We start from the raw sequence: 16157 nt of genomic DNA, 5'->3' as shown, positions 1-16157 counted from the left end.
CAGCTCCAGGATTAATGAAGAACATGATATCAGTGGACATACATTCAAACTCAAAATGTGCCCAAAAAGGCCACAGTGTTCTTTTGCAGTGGAGACGTGAGGTTCAGCTCTTTGCGCTGAGCAAAGACACACAGCCCAACTTCTACTGAAAACAAGTTAAAACTTGCTGGTCTTCTTTTGGCCAACCTGGAAATGAGCTCAGTTGTGTTCAGTGACACTTCATAAGAAACCACAGAATGTACACAGTAGCTGCCTATTCAGCCGTGTGGTGAATGTCTCATCTCACCATGACAGATGACGAAGGAAGACTATGTGTGATTTTAAAGCTATGCCAGTGTGAGTTTTCCCAGCCAGACTAGCCACAGTGTAAAGGGAGGCGTAAGATGTTTGAGCAATAAATTTCTTCTGTTTGGTTCATTATTACAATTAAGATGTAATAAAGCATCTACATTTCATCAATACATTCTGTCTGATGTCTTTACCCATCAGAATTATATCAGTTTTTTTCAAACAATTCTGCATAATTTAAATGTTAAGATGTAAACAAAGTCATTCACAGTGGTTTGAAGAAAATTAGGATTGTTCATAGTGGTGGTGATAGGAACCAGACGTTTGAAGAGTTTAAAGTCTCTAAAAGCTCCCTCACAGAAAGTTATTACATGAAATGGTTATGAATATGCTGTCTGAAAAAAATCCATTCATGGCACAAACCACCCTTTGTTTACTTAATTTCCAGTGAAAACAGCCATGAAAGGGGAAGTCCACTAATTTTTCAAAAACTCTACATAATTAAATGGTTAAGATCAACTTATTCATTCACTCAGTGTGAGGAAAACAGTAGAAAAAACATATTTAACAGAAAATTACACAGAAAACTCAACTGAATATGTTATATACACTAAATATAATATCAAACTTTTCCATGTTTATTTAGTGTGTCCACTCTTTACCTTTATTACAGCTTCCATTCTTTTTAGGAGGTTTGCTTTAAGTTAAGATATTTCTCTCAACCTCCAAAGTTCAGCCTTGATTGTATTATTCTGTGGTTGTATTTTCTGCTTCTCACCATCCAAATAATCCCAAACACATTCAGTGGTGTTGAGGTCTGGACTCTGGGGTGGTCACTCCATTGTACAGCTTCTTTGTTTGATGTCTCTGTCTCCTTTTCTCAATGAGGCTTCTTGAACAGCTACACTTCCTTTCAGACCCACAGCACTGAGTCATCTTCTCACAGTGGAAGGATGGACAGAAACACCTGTGGATGTTTTCAGATCTGAAGCAGCTTGATTTTCTCCTCTCTCACACAGATGAAAGCTTTAAGTGCTGTTTATCTGATGGGGACAGTTTTGGTATCTACCAGGTGTTTCAGGCAGCTGTTAGGAATCCAGTTTTAGAAACTTTTAGAAACTTTTAACTTATATTACTTTGACTTTCTCCGTCCTTATGCAAGTGGATTATCTTGTATCTAACCTCCTCAACAATGAATAACTTGTACTTAATGGCCATTTTGACTAAAAAATAATTAAATGAAGGGTAGTCCCTCACTTTTGCACAGTATATGCAGGGTGTAGCAATAAAAACCATCAACATTACGTATAACAACTCAGAAGACACGTGTACGTTCACTGGTGGGTTTGGATAGTAAAGAAAATGGCTATATTTGTGTTGTGACGTCTGGTTCCTATCACCACCACTGTAAAGAAATCAGAGTCTGTGAGTTTCCCTACAATGAACCATTTCACATCAAACCACTCTGAATGACTTCTTACATCTCAACAATGGAATTATGTAGATTTAAAAGACAAAAATCAGCGCAGAAATTGATATTTGACCTCTACACACATGGCTAGAGACAATGAACAGTAGTAAATACATTATAAGTGTTTTAGAGGAGTTGTTATTTCGACCAGTAACAAAGCAACTGGAGTCAGTATGGAGTCAAAATTGTGAGTTCTGTATAAATTTGCCCATTGTCGGGTTTCTGTTTAGCAGTTTTAAAAGTGTTTAAATAGGGTGGATCATAGCATGACATAAAAATAAATTATTAATATAGTCATGCCTTGCCTATAAAAAAGGATTAATAATTTTATTACTTTTTTCAAACATATTTCAATTCATTTTCAAATACAGAGTCATAGATAATCATCATAGCTACGTTCAGATTTCACATAAATAAATATCAGTCAGGAAAAGAACAATGTGTTATTAAATAAAACTGGACTAAAGCTAAAGTGTTGCGCAGGTACTGTAAGCTATTTAGGGGAATTTATGCCCATCAGTCATCTGGGATTTCCTTCCTCATATTTCATCACTGTATGACTCGAAGTGTTGCCCAATCTTTAGTCCTTTACCGTATAAAAGCAGGCAGCAAACTCCAAACAGCATCAGCTTCTTGAAAGAGCAGCAACATGAAGGCTTTCTATCAGCTCTGCATTCTCATTGGCCTGGTGATCAAGACTCACTCAGGTCCAGTACCGCCATCTATTGGCAAGGAGGAGGAGGACCTGGCAAAGGTAAGAACTGTAATCACTGCAGCTTAGAAATGCACTGGCTTTGATTCAGTCAGATTTCTAACTGCATATCATGTCAATTTCACCAGAATTACCTGAAGAAGTTGTACAACATGAAAGAGAACACGCAGTCCTTTGGGCGCACGGTCAGTGAGATGAGTGAGAAGCTGAGAGAGATGCAGGAGTTTTTCGGTCTGCAAGTGACCGGAACTCTGGACTCTGAGACACTGGAGGTGATGAAGAAGCCTCGCTGTGGGGTTCCAGATGTGGCTGCGTATGCTGTTGTTCCTGGAAACTACAAATGGAAAACAAACCAGCTGACCTACAGGTACTTAGCAGGTGTTAGCCCTGTTGCTAAGGGCTAAAAGGTTCCTCTCAGTGTTTCTATTGTAATCTGTATATTGTGTATTTATAGACTAAAGTATCGACACTGACTATTGACCAGTGTTTTAGCTCAGTGGTATCTTTATCTTAATGATAGCTCTTCCAAGCAGACAACAGTGTTTCTTCCTCAGGCTATTAGAGAGTTTCTCCTTCCCACAGTCATCATAGTCTGGCTCATTAGAGAAACAGGGCCCAGGTTTCTGTAAAGCTGTTGTTTAAAGGGGTCAGTAAGACAAGTTTTGTGAATTCCTTCCACCACAGGATTGAGAACTACACTCCTGACATGTCTCAGGCTGAAGTGGACAGTTCTATTGAGAGAGCTTTAAAAGTCTGGGCTGACGTCACTCCCCTCCGGTTCACCCGCATTTACACTGGTGTAGCCGACATCATGATCTCCTTCGTTGTCAGAGGTCAGTCTCCCGTTTGATCCCCACCAAAGAATTATTCCCAGTTAACTGTAGGCATTAATATTGGTACATCCCCACTGAAAAACAGCTTAGACTAGGTCTAAACTGGTTTATGCTGGTTTAAGATGGTCTTGTGCTGGTTTAGCTGGTCACCTAGTATGGTCTTGCTGGTTGACAAGCATATGAGCATATATATTGGTTTTGGTGACCGGCCATGTTGGTCTAAGCTGTTTTTTAAAGCAGGGCTCTTACTGGCAACATTAGTGTTTTACTGCAGCATCAGACTCTGTTGAACAGAGGAGTCTCTCACAAAGCAGGATTTCTGAGTTAGTCAAATAACTAAAGCCAAAATTTGAAAACTGTCCAACAGGACTGTCCTTCAGCTCTTTTTTGTTGAGCAGGCTTTACTTTAGGCTTAAGTTATCTGGCCAAACTGAGAAATCTTGCTTTGTGATATACCCCCAAGTTCCTGTTGGCAGGGTTAGATTAAAGATGGCATAATTTCTCACAGGCAGATTCTCTTCAGAACTCATATCTTCAGGTTCCCAGAAACAAAGCAAATGTTTTCTTTTTCCAGATCATGGCGATGGCTACCCATTTGATGGACCAAATGGTTTCTTGGCTCATGCCTTTTTCCCTGGTACTGGCATTGGTGGAGACGCCCACTTTGATGATGATGAGTCCTTTACCTTCTCATCTTCTAATGGTGAGAATGAACATGTGTTTACACTTGAAACATTCACAGTACAACATACAATACAACGCCATGTATGCCAACGTTTATTGGTCTCATACAGGATACAACCTGTTCCTGGTGGCTGCCCATGAATTCGGACATGCCTTGGGCCTTGAACATTCCGGGGATCCCGGTGCTCTGATGTATCCTACATACAGCTTCAGAGACGTTGAGACCTTTGTTCTGCCCCAAGATGATGTCAATGGAATTCAGGCTATCTATGGTAAGTTCTAATTAAAGTCAAACATGTAACTTCATGTTTTGTCCAATATTTAATTAACAAGGTGAATTTTATTCAACAGGCCCAAACACTGAAGTAACTGTTGACCCTAAAGAGCCTAAACCCACAGCTCCAGTCACCCCTAACGCCTGTGACCCTAAGCTGGTCCTCGATGCAGTTACGATGCTGCGGGGAGAGATGATCTTCTTCAAGAATGGGTACAGATTGAATTATACGAATAGTTTGAGACGTTACATGATCTCCTAAGAGGATTTAGGTCTGACCATCTGATACCAAATTTATTTTTCAGCCTCTTCTGGCGTAATCAGCCACTCAGTTACCAGTCTGAGCAACATCTGATCAAGAGCTTCTGGCCTGAGGCTCCAGATAATATCGATGCTGCTTATGAGAGTCCATCAGACGACTTGGTGTACCTCATTAAGGGTAAGATAACTGGACATGAGTAGAAATGTTGTATTGCCCAGTATTTTTTTTTTAATCTAATCAGATTGTATGGTCAGAACTAGTTGGAATATGACTCATATATAACATATAAAGTCATAGTCTTATTAGTTAAGAATTAATGTGGATGTCTGGTCTTGATCCTCAGACCAGAAGGTTTGGGCTTTCTATGGTTATGACATTGCAAAGGGGTTTCCCAAGACCCTCAGCAGCATGGGCCTGCCCCCTAAAGTGAAGAAGATCAGCGCCGCCCTTTATGACCAGGAGACTGGAAAGACGCTGTTCTTTGTTAATGACCGTTATTACAGGTAAGTAACGCCAAAATATTTGGTTATACAAGAGCTTTTTCACAGACTGTTACTAACTAATGGAAACATTTTACAGCTATGATGAGACCACAAAGAAGATGGACAAAGGTTACCCTAAACGGGTGGAAGACGGCTTCCCAGGAATAACCGGAAAAGTCACTGCGGCTTTCCAGTACAGGGGTCAGTATTTAACGAATTCAAAGAAACTCCTGAATAATCGGACTCGTCAAATTGGACTAAAATAAACCAGTTTGTTTTAGAATTCTGACATCTTGTACTTCATCTTTTTTCAGGTTTCACCTACCTCTACAGCGGACCACGCATGTTTGAGTTTGGCTATGGAAGACTCCTACGTGTGCTTAATAACAACTACTTCTTGCCATGTTAATCATTGAGGTCTATATACCACGCAGGCAGTGGTGCAGCAGAGCCATGGCAACATCTAAATTATAGAGTAAATTATTGAGTAAATTATTCAGTTATATATTTTATTTTAACTGATTTAAATTATTTTTCATTTTCAGACAGTTTTGTTGTTTTACATGTTCTTTTGTCTATTTTATTATCATTTTTCTTGTCCTTTAAATACCTGCAACTCTTTGAGACACTTTTTTAAAACTTTTAATAAAATGTTCATGGACTATTTAAAAGAACTGTGAGATTGATCTTTTTTGCACATTTCCAAATTTTCCCTATGTTGCTGGAAACTAAAGGCACTAAGGAAGCCAAAGGAGAACACATAAAAACAAAAGGAACGGACTTCCATCAATCCAACTGTTGAAGCAACAGGGAACATCTGTTTCATTATGAGCTGTTCTTAACTTCAGCACTTATGTTTCTGCAAACTACACTCACTACGTACACTCACCTTCTGTCTACACTCACTGTCATCTTATCAGGTCCACTTACTACATAGATACATTGTGCTTCTACAATTACACACCATAGTCCATCTGTTTCTCTGCATTAACTAGCCCATCAATGGTCAGGATTTCCACTGGTCCACCACTGAGCAGATGTTTTGTGGGTGGTGGACATGCTCTTGTACATTTTAATTAGAAAATAATGGGGCAGTCTACAATTCTGGAGAACAATTGTTGATATTTGAACTCAACATCAAAACAAACACACCCCTCCCTTCAGTGCTCCTTTAAAAACTCTGCACCCCAAATCCATGGACACACACTGCTGTGTGGTGAATGACACTTGTTTAGGTCTTTGTGGCCATAAAAACCTTTGCAATCATTGTACAAATACCATGATACAACATTAGACTGAACAATGACACAGCAAGTAATGTAACTAACGTTAGCTAGGATGTGGGTTAGCAGACTGTCGCTACAATTGCTGCTGTGAAACTTACCAGCTGCTATCACAAACATTAGCAAACTGGACAAAATACTGAACTACTGGTTCTGTGCAAAATAAGTTACCATTACCCACCTGTCCAACAGGAGTGACCTCCTCATGCCTTTTCATTTCAACTCTCAGTAAAGCTTAAGTCAGCTTCTTGTTTAAATGTTCCCGTTACACCTTAAATGGTGCATGCACAATGCTGTGTGGGTGGTCACTGTCTGGAGAGGGCAAAACAAAACATGGGGAGAGCCAGCGTTTTCACCGGGCCGCACTAATATGCACACACGGCTGGACCGGCTATGAAAAGAAAAAAACAGAGAAGCTCAGATTACAACACACTCAGAGGGGGTGGGACTTGATTCTCTTCTCATCAAGTCATTACTCCACTATGTCTTTACATAGAAAATAGTTATTTGCTGCTTTTTTGGGTGGCACAGGTGGACCTGTTCACCTTATCGAACACGACTCACTGCCAACTGTGGTTTTCAGAGCGAGGTCAGGACAGCCCATTGGGTCAGGACACTCTGGTGCAGGAAAGCCAAGGGAACTGCTGTATGCCTTCCCTTCACTACCCTTCATTCCAGCAGAGCTGGACCAAGTCCAATGGGAGAGTCATCGCGCCGTTGTAGAGGCCCCACATGGCCATATCAGCCATAGTTTTCTCTGCTGCTGTCTCTGATATATGGGGTTCTGAGTGCAGGGACCTCCTCTCACAGCTGAGGGGTCAGGTATGGCACCCATGCCCAGAAAGTTAGCCCAGTGTGCTAACCAGCTTAATAATAAAGGAGATACTGTAAGTTGGCTGGTTAGCTATCATCCTAGCTAAAAGTATGCACAGTTAACTACTGCAGTGGCAAAAATTGTAGCACTTAGACTTTTTGTTTTTTTTTGTTTTTTTTTGCCTTTAGGTTTCTAAAAACAATAGATTATTTGGAATTTGGTCATTGTTTAGTGTGGTTGCTCTATATTTACTTTACATTAAAGATTATAGGTTTAATGTAATAGCAAAACCTGAACAATCTGAATCAGAATCCAGGAGAACCTTTTACAGATTTGACAGTGAATTGTTAAATTAAGTTAAACACTTGTGAAATGTTGACGAAGATCCCATTTTTTGAGCTGACTGTCCACAATGGAAGTTTCTCTTCCCTAGTTTCTCCAGCTTTGTTAAATTTCTCTTCTCAAAACAGAGTGAATCGCAGAACAGCAATCAGGTAAACTTGTGCTGGGCAGCTCGTCTCTCTCTAATCTGTGAGAGTGAAATACAACCATTTATTACAAGTTATAAACGCTAATGGATGTCATATGATGTCAACAAAATCATGACAGAACAGATCAGGGAACCAAACTGCAGAACTACTGTACCCAACCAGACTAATCAGCATTCTCAGTTTACATGACGAACCATTCGTCACTGGATGCTTCTCAAACCAATCAACACATCCATGCAACACGAGGCAGTAAGTGAAGACAGTATGTACCCAAACAAAGTTTCCTGTCTACAGAGTCGGCATATAGCTTGGGGGGGGATGTACAACCTGAACCGGGAAGAAGTGCTTTATTAGGGGTTTCTCAAAGTTTCAATATGAACATCAAACCTCTTCCAGCTTCAAATCTAATGACGAACATCACGTCAGCGGATACAGCGTCAAACTGAAAATGTGCCCAGTTGGTCCCAGTGTTCTTTGTCAGTGTCCAGCTGCAGGAGATTTAAACTGTTAAGTGTCTCTTTGCCTTGAGCAAAGACTTAAAGTGTAAACAACTCAACATAGAAGACAAGTTCAAACCTGCTGAGGGGGGCTTCCTTTAGCAGCGTGAATATGAGACCAGCTGTGTTCAGTGACGTCACACTAGAAACCACAGAATGCACATAGTAACCTGCGCAATGAACTGTATGGTCATGTCTCATCTCACCATGACAGATGACGAAGGAAGCTGATGTGTGATTTTTAAGCCAGTGTGAGTTTCCCAGCCAAACTAGCCACAGAGTGCAGGAAAACAAAAGATGTTTGAGCAACTAATTTGCTCTACTTGGTTGATTTTTTTAGAACGAAATGAAGCATCTAAATGTCATCAGTACAGTCTGTCTGGAGTCTTTACCCATCAGACCGATACGACATTAAATTGAAATCTTTTAAATATTCTGCATAATTAAATCATTAAGCTCCACAGTGGTTTGAAGTGAGTCAGAATCGTTCACAGTGGTGGTGATAGGAACCAGACGTCTGAAGAGCTTAATGGCTCTGACAACTCCCTGTTTTACTATAAGTTTGAGATATAGTTTTGGCCTAAAGCATACTTCATTAAAATCTATTCATGGCACAGACCACCCTTTGTTTATTTTCAGTCAAAACAGCCATTAAAGGGGAAGTCCACCAGTTTTTAAAATATTCTACATAATTAAATGATTGAGATGTAAACAAAGTCATTCAGAGTCAAACTCTGTTGTAGAGAAATTTGCCAATTCAGAATTGTTCACAGTGGTGGTGATAGGAACCAGACGTATGAAGAGTTTCATACCTCTGAAAGCTCCCTCAAAGAAAGTTATTACATGAAATGGTTATGAATTCACTGCTTGATGTCTGACATGTTGTCTTATGAAAGTTTTGTGATAAAGTTTTGACTAAAAATGTATCTTAAACCATTTATTTTAATCCATTTGTGGTGGAGGGGTACATGCGGGGTGTTGTGAGGCAAAATAGTCCCCAAAGTAAATGTATATTTTTTCAGATTTATGTCTATTTTACCATTTTTACTATTAAATATAAAATTTCAGAAGACACATGTAGGTTCACTGGGGGTTTTGGATAGTGAATAAAAAGGCTATATTTTTGCTGTATACCTCATAATCACTGCCTATCCCAGCGGCCATTGGGCGGAAGACAGGATACACACTGGACAGGTCGCCAGTCCATTGCAGGGCAGACAGACAGACACATACATTCACACACACGCCTAGGTGCAATTTAGTGTGTCCTATTGGCCTGACTGCATGTCTTCGGACAGTGGGAGGATCATTATGGGGTTAACAGTTTACACGTTTATGAGTGATTAAATAGGGCGGATCATGGAATGACATAAAAATAAATTATTCATTTAGTCATTCCTGACTTATAAAAATAATTTTAGCACATATTACCTTTACTTTTTTCAGCAAAACATATTTAAATTAATTTTTAAATACAGAGTCATAAATGATCATCATAGTTATGTTCAGATTTCACATAAAAAATATCACTCATTAAGTTTTTTATTAATTTTCTATTATCTTCCTAAATAAAACATTTTTAAAAAATCAAGTAAAGACTGATATATGAACATTATAGCTATGTTTCGACTACACAATAAATAAACACACGTGTTTAGGTAAAAACAATATTTGTTATGAAATGAAATTGGACCAAAGACTGTTGCCCAGTCACTGTAATCTATTTAGGGGAATTTATGCCCATCAGTCATCTGGGATTTCCTTCCTCATCCTTCATCACTGTATGACTCAAAGTGTTGCCCAATCTTTAGTCCTTTACCGTATAAAAGCAGGCAGTGAACTCCAAACAGCATCAGCTTCTTGAAAGAGCAGCAACATGAAGGCTTTCTATCAGCTCTGCATTCTCATTGGCCTGGTGATCAAGACTCACTCAGGTCCAGTACCGCCATCTATTGGCGAATACGAGGAGGACCTGGCAAAGGTAAGAACTGTAATCACTGCAGCTTAGAAATGCACTGGCTTTGATTCAGTCAGATTTCTAACTGCATATCATGTCAATTTCACCAGAATTACCTGAAGAAGTTGTACAACATGAAAGAGAACATGCGGTCCTTTGGGCGTGCGGTCAGTGAGATGAGTGAGAAGCTGAGAGAGATGCAGGAGTTTTTCGGTCTGCAAGTGACCGGAACTCTGGACTCTGAGACACTGGAGGTGATGAAGAAGCCTCGCTGTGGGGTTCCAGATGTGGCTGCGTATGCTGTTGTTCCTGGAAACTACAAATGGAAAACAAACCAGCTGACCTACAGGTACTTAGCAGGTGTTAGCCCTGTTGCTAAGGGCTAAAAGGTTCCTCTCAGTGTTTCTATTGTAATCTGTATATTGTGTATTTATAGACTAAAGTATCGACACTGACTATTGACCAGTGTTTTAGCTCAGTGGTATCTTTATCTTAATGATAGCTCTTCCAAGTAGAAAACAGTGTTTCTTCCTCAAGCTATTAGAGAGTTTCTCCTTCCCACAGTCATCATAGTCTGGCTCATTAGAGAAACAGGGTCCAGGTTTCTGTAAAGCTGTTGTTTAAAGGGGTCAATAAGACAAGTTTTGTGAATTCCTTCCACCACAGGATTGAGAACTACACTCCTGACATGTCTCAGGCTGAAGTGGACAGTTCTATTGAGAGAGCTTTGAAAGTCTGGGCTGACGTCACTCCCCTCAGGTTCACCCGCATTTACAATGGTGTAGCTGACATCATGATCTCCTTCGTTGTCAGAGGTCAGTCTCCCGTTTGATCCCCACCAAAGAATTATTTCCAGTTAACTGTAGGCATTAATATTGGTACCTCCCCACTGAAAAACAGCTTAGACTAGCATGGATTCCATGCTGGTCTAAGATTGTCTGGTGCTGGTTTAGCTGGTCACCTAGCATGATCTTTCTGGTTGACCAGCATCCAAACCACAATATATGCTCATCTTGGTGGTGACCAGCCATGTTGGTCTAAGCTGTTTTTTCAAGCAGGGCTCTTACTGGCAACATTACTGTTTTACTGCAGCATCAGACTCTGTTGAACAGAGGAGTCTCTCACAAAGCAGGATTTCTGAGTTAGTCAGACAACTAAAGCCAAAATTTGAAAACTGTCCAACAGGACTGTCCTTCAGCTCTTTTTTGTTGAGCAGGCTTTACTTTAGGCTTAAGTTATCTGGCCAAACTGAGAAATCTTGCTTTGTGATATACCCCCAAGTTCTTGTTGGCAGGGTTAGATTAAAGATGGCATAATTTCTCACAGGCAGATTCTCTTCAGAACTCATATCTTCAGGTTTCCAGAAATAAAGCAAATGTTTTCTTTTTCCAGATCATGGTGATGGCTACCCATTTGATGGACCAAATGGTTTCTTGGCTCATGCCTTTTTCCCCGGTACTGGCATTGGTGGAGATGCCCACTTTGATGATGATGAGTCCTTTACCTTCTCATCTTCTAATGGTAAGTATGGTCACTGTAACATTCACAGTACAACATACAATACAGCGCCATGTATGCCAACGTTTATTGGTCTCATACAGGATACAACCTGTTCCTGGTGGCTGCCCATGAATTCGGACATGCCTTGGGCCTTGAACATTCCGGGGATCCCGGTGCTTTGATGTATCCTACATACAGCTTCAGAGATGTTAAGACCTTTGTTCTGCCCCAAGATGATGTCAATGGAATTCAGGCTATCTATGGTAAGTTCTAATTAAAGTCAAACATGTAACTTCATGTTTTGTCCAATATTTAATTAACAAGGTGAATTTTATTCAACAGGCCCAAACACTGAAGTACCTGTTGACCCTGAAGAGCCTAAACCCACAGCTCCAGTCACCCCTAACGCCTGTGACCCTAAGCTGGTCCTGGATGCAGTTACGATGCTGCGGGGAGAGATGATCTTCTTCAAAAATGGGTATAGATTGAACAAAATAAATAGTTTGAGACGTTACATGATCTCTTAAGAGGATTTAGGTCTGACCATCTGATACCGATTTCTATTTTTCAGCCTCTTCTGGCGTAATCAGCCACTCAGTTACCAGTCTGAGCAACATCTGATCAAGAGCTTCTGGCCTGAGGCTCCAGATAATATCGACGCTGCTTATGAGAGTCCATCAGACGACTTGGTGTACCTCATTAAGGGTAAGATAACTGGACATGAGTAGAAATGTTGTATTGTTTTATACAACAGCTTTGAAGTTCTGGCAGCTTAGAGTAAAGCAACCATTGTTGTTTTGTAGCAGTGGGTGATCAGAAAAATTATACAAGTATGGAGGAAAAAATTATGCTTCTACTTGGCCCAGTATTTTTTTTTAATCTAATCAGATTGTATGGTCAGAACTAGTTGCAATATGACTGATATATGACATATAAAGTCACAGTCTTATTAGTTAAGAATTAATGTGGATGTCTGGTCTTGATCCTCAGGTCAGAAGGTTTGGGCTTTCTATGGTTATGACATTGCAAAGGGGTTTCCCAAGACCCTCAGCAGCATGGGCCTGCCCCCTAAAGTGAAGAAGATCAGCGCCGCCCTTTATGACCAGGAGACTGGAAAGACGCTGTTCTTTGTTAATGACCGTTATTACAGGTAAGTAACACCAGAATATTTGTAATACCAGAGCTTTTTCACAGACTGTTACTAACTAATGGAAACATTTTACAGCTATGATGAGACCACAAAGAAGATGGACAAAGGTTACCCTAAACGGGTGGAAGACGGCTTCCCAGGAATGACCGGAAAAGTTACTGCAGCTTTCCAGTACAGGGGTCAGTATTTAACGAATTCAAAGAAACTCCTGAATAATCGGACTCGTCAAATTGGACTAAAATAAACCAGTTTGTTTTAGAATTCTGACATCTTGTACTTCATCTTTTTTCAGGTTTCACCTACCTCTACAGCGGACCACGCATGTTTGAGTTTGGCTATGGAAGACTCCTACGTGTGCTTAATAACAACTACTTTTTACCATGTTAATCATTGAGGTCTATATACCACGCAGGCAGTGGTGCAGCAGAGCCATGGCAACATCTAAATTATAGAGTAAATTATTGAGTAAATTATTCAGTTATATATTTTATTTAACTGATTTAAATGTAAATTATTTTTCATTTCTCAGACAGTTTTGTTGTTTTACATGTTCTTTTGTCTATTTTATTATCATTTTTCTTGTCCTTTGATCACTTGCAACTCCTTGATAAAATTTGTTTAAAATTGTAATAAAATGTTAATGGACCATTTAAAAGAACTGTGAGATTGATTTTTATGCACATTTGCAAATTTTCCTATGTTGCTGGAAACTAAAGGCACTAAGGAAGCCAAGGGAAAACATACAAAGATAAAAAGGAAAAGACTTCCAATCCAACTGTTGTGGTACATCTCTTTCATTATAAGCTGTTCTTAACTTCAACACTTAAAGAACTACACTCACTACGTACACCGACCTTGTATCTACACTCACTGTCATCTTATCAGGTCCACTTACTATATAGATACACTGTGTTTCTACAATTACCGACCATAGTCCATCTGTTTCTCTGCATCATCCAGCCAGTTCATCAATGGTCAGGACTTCCACTAGACGACCACTAAGCAGATACTATGTGGGTGGTGGACATGCTTTATGCATTATACTAAGAAGATAACTTAAAGGAGCAGTATACAGTTTCGCAGAGTGATTGGTGATATTTGAACTCAACAGAAAAACAAACACAGCCCTCCCTTTAGTGCTCCTTCAGAAACTAATATTTTTTAAATTTTTTTAAGGGAAAGAATGTTTTTACTAATCAGTTTGTCAACTTTGTTAAGGACAAACTGTGTAATAACAGTCATTCAATTAATTGAATCCTGCACTTCAAGTAAAACACAATTTTAAGGGCTCGTGATTCTATTCTACCAAATATATAATGATGTTTTAAAATTAATTTTAAGAATTGATTTTTTTTTTACTTATCAGAAGCACCATTTCAGGCATTTTAAATTTGAAAAATGAGGTGTAACATAGTTGACCCTCAGCTGATGCAAGTAACATAGTTGACTGGACACATTATTAACCATCAGCAATATGTTTATTTCAAGGCAGGAGTACAAAATTCTATTGAATCTTTCAATACATAAAGAATTCGATGATAAAACACTAATGTCTAAATTCATACAAAATAATCAATACATTTTAAATGTATTAACAAGCAAAACAAAACAACATATTACAACATGTTTCACAGTGCGAATTTAAAATGTATTAAGTATTTTGTATGAATTTATTTATGCTTCATTATTCATCAGTAACTTGTGCTTTTAATTCCTACATTAAGAATGTATTGAGTCATTCAGCTCATACAGAATAGTCTAAATAGTTTACATTACATTGAGAAATTTGACAGTTAGTGACTAAAGTCAAAGACTTAAAGAACTGTTTACTTGTTTCTCCCATAGTAGATAGTAAAGAACAGTTTTTATAGTAGTGTACTGGGTTTAAACCAGCAAAGGAGTCCAAGTGAAGCCCAACCTAAAAACAAAATATATATATAAATAGTACAGTAATTTCAATATTTAAATAATATGTATAAAAATGAATAAATGCCCTTCTCACAGGTTCAGCATCCTGCCAAGCCCTGTATCTTTGCTGTTTCTCAGCTGCTGACGTCTATTAAAAACCACTGGATTATTTTTAAAATTGTGTTGATGAAGAAGTTGGGGAAGTTGTGCCCATATGAATGTGTTGTGACACATGTAGACTGATATTGATAATGATGTCATAATGATGAAGACTACCAGGTAACTTAGCTGACAGATAACATAGTCGACAATTTCCCTATTTTGACCCATAACTTCAGTGGTAGGTCTTGTCTTGCTGACCACAAGTCATTTTCCTGAACACACTGTTCTCTAATTTGAATATATAATTGAATTAAAATCATAAAAATTGTAACCATTAAAAATGTTCGTAACATACACTCACTGACAAAGTGCTATTATGCACAAAATATTGAAAAAAATGAGAGGACGCTCACCACAGTGTGTTCAATAATGCTGCCACAGAGGAAAATTACCTCATGTAATGCTGTTCAGAGCCAGTGTATGAGGAGCCTGGCCACTTCCTATTTTCCCCGTTATATATAAAAACAGGACTGGTAAACAGCAGAGGGTGCCCATGAGCGAGTCCTCAATGAATGGGAGTAAATGGAGCTCAATGGCTAAAAACGGAAAGTTAGAATAGTTTCTAATCACTCGCCCAAAACTTTCCTTTAATATTAGAAAATAGAAGGATGTATTTCACTAAAACAGCAAAGATGTACATACTTCCACCGCTGCCTCAGCAGTGCTTCCAGAGATTTCTAACATACCAACAGATGGCAGGAGGCCATCTTTGTTTAGACGTGGGGAAAAGTGTAAAGAAAGCTACTTATAAAGTGTCTAAATCTGTATAAATCAATGCTAGTTTGCCAAATGGAAAGTTGAAATTGTAAAACTGAATTAGAATTTTCAGTTTTTTGGGTAATTTTAATTCAAACATAAGAATACGTTGCCATTTTACATATTACGTTTTCATTTTGCTACTGATATGCTTCCATACAGCTGTAGTTATTTATGAATTTTAGTTTTGTATTGTGTTGCTATTGTATTGTATTGTAATGTATTGCACTAAACTTTAGGTACAGTGAGCTCTCTGTAGACTGGCTTGGGTAGAAGCATGTGACCAGATTCCTTTTCCTCCTTATCACTAATTGGCCAAGTCATTTAGAACAATCATGATACTGAGACTATATGTTTTTATTTGCCTTTGTTTAATTGTGTAATTAGAGGAATAATTCAGCAAAATCCGAATCAAATTAACATCATTTATCTCTTATCCTGGATGCAGTCGATCAACCAAGACAGGTTTGATGTCTGACCTCTGCTTCTCTAGTCCACAGCAGGAATGCTAGGCTAACATTACTAACAAACACTGGTGTAGGACTCTCACCAACCTCATCTCTGTAAATACATGCCCAAAAATGTCTCTTAATCCACTAAAAACAAATCCAGATCTTCATTTGTTTCACACAA

General features: G+C 38.9%; 2 protein-coding genes across 2 annotated transcripts; both read left to right on the top strand.

The window, feature by feature from the left end:
• Positions 1 to 2390: 2390 nt before the first annotated feature.
• LOC118824758 (collagenase 3-like) lies at positions 2391 to 5677 on the top strand. The gene is made up of 10 exons (XM_036595141.1): positions 2391 to 2513; positions 2600 to 2838; positions 3156 to 3304; positions 3879 to 4007; positions 4099 to 4260; positions 4340 to 4475; positions 4568 to 4701; positions 4868 to 5027; positions 5104 to 5207; positions 5321 to 5677. The coding sequence occupies exons 1-10, from the start codon at positions 2409 to 2411 to the stop codon at positions 5413 to 5415; spliced, it is 1413 nt and encodes a 470-aa protein (XP_036451034.1). The 5' UTR covers positions 2391 to 2408; the 3' UTR covers positions 5416 to 5677.
• A 4283-nt stretch (positions 5678 to 9960) lies between these two features.
• LOC118824759 (collagenase 3-like) lies at positions 9961 to 13160 on the top strand. The gene is made up of 10 exons (XM_036595142.1): positions 9961 to 10072; positions 10159 to 10397; positions 10715 to 10863; positions 11441 to 11569; positions 11650 to 11811; positions 11891 to 12026; positions 12120 to 12253; positions 12539 to 12698; positions 12774 to 12877; positions 12991 to 13160. Exons 1-10 carry the CDS (start codon positions 9968 to 9970, stop codon positions 13083 to 13085), a joined length of 1413 nt encoding a protein of 470 aa, XP_036451035.1. The 5' UTR covers positions 9961 to 9967; the 3' UTR covers positions 13086 to 13160.
• Positions 13161 to 16157: the final 2997 nt, after the last annotated feature.

This window comes from Colossoma macropomum, unplaced genomic scaffold (assembly GCF_904425465.1).
Source record: "Colossoma macropomum unplaced genomic scaffold, Colossoma_macropomum, whole genome shotgun sequence".
NCBI lineage: Eukaryota > Metazoa > Chordata > Actinopteri > Characiformes > Serrasalmidae > Colossoma > Colossoma macropomum.
Note: the sequence above shows the minus strand (reverse complement) of the source record. Positions and strands in the feature narration are given on the sequence as shown.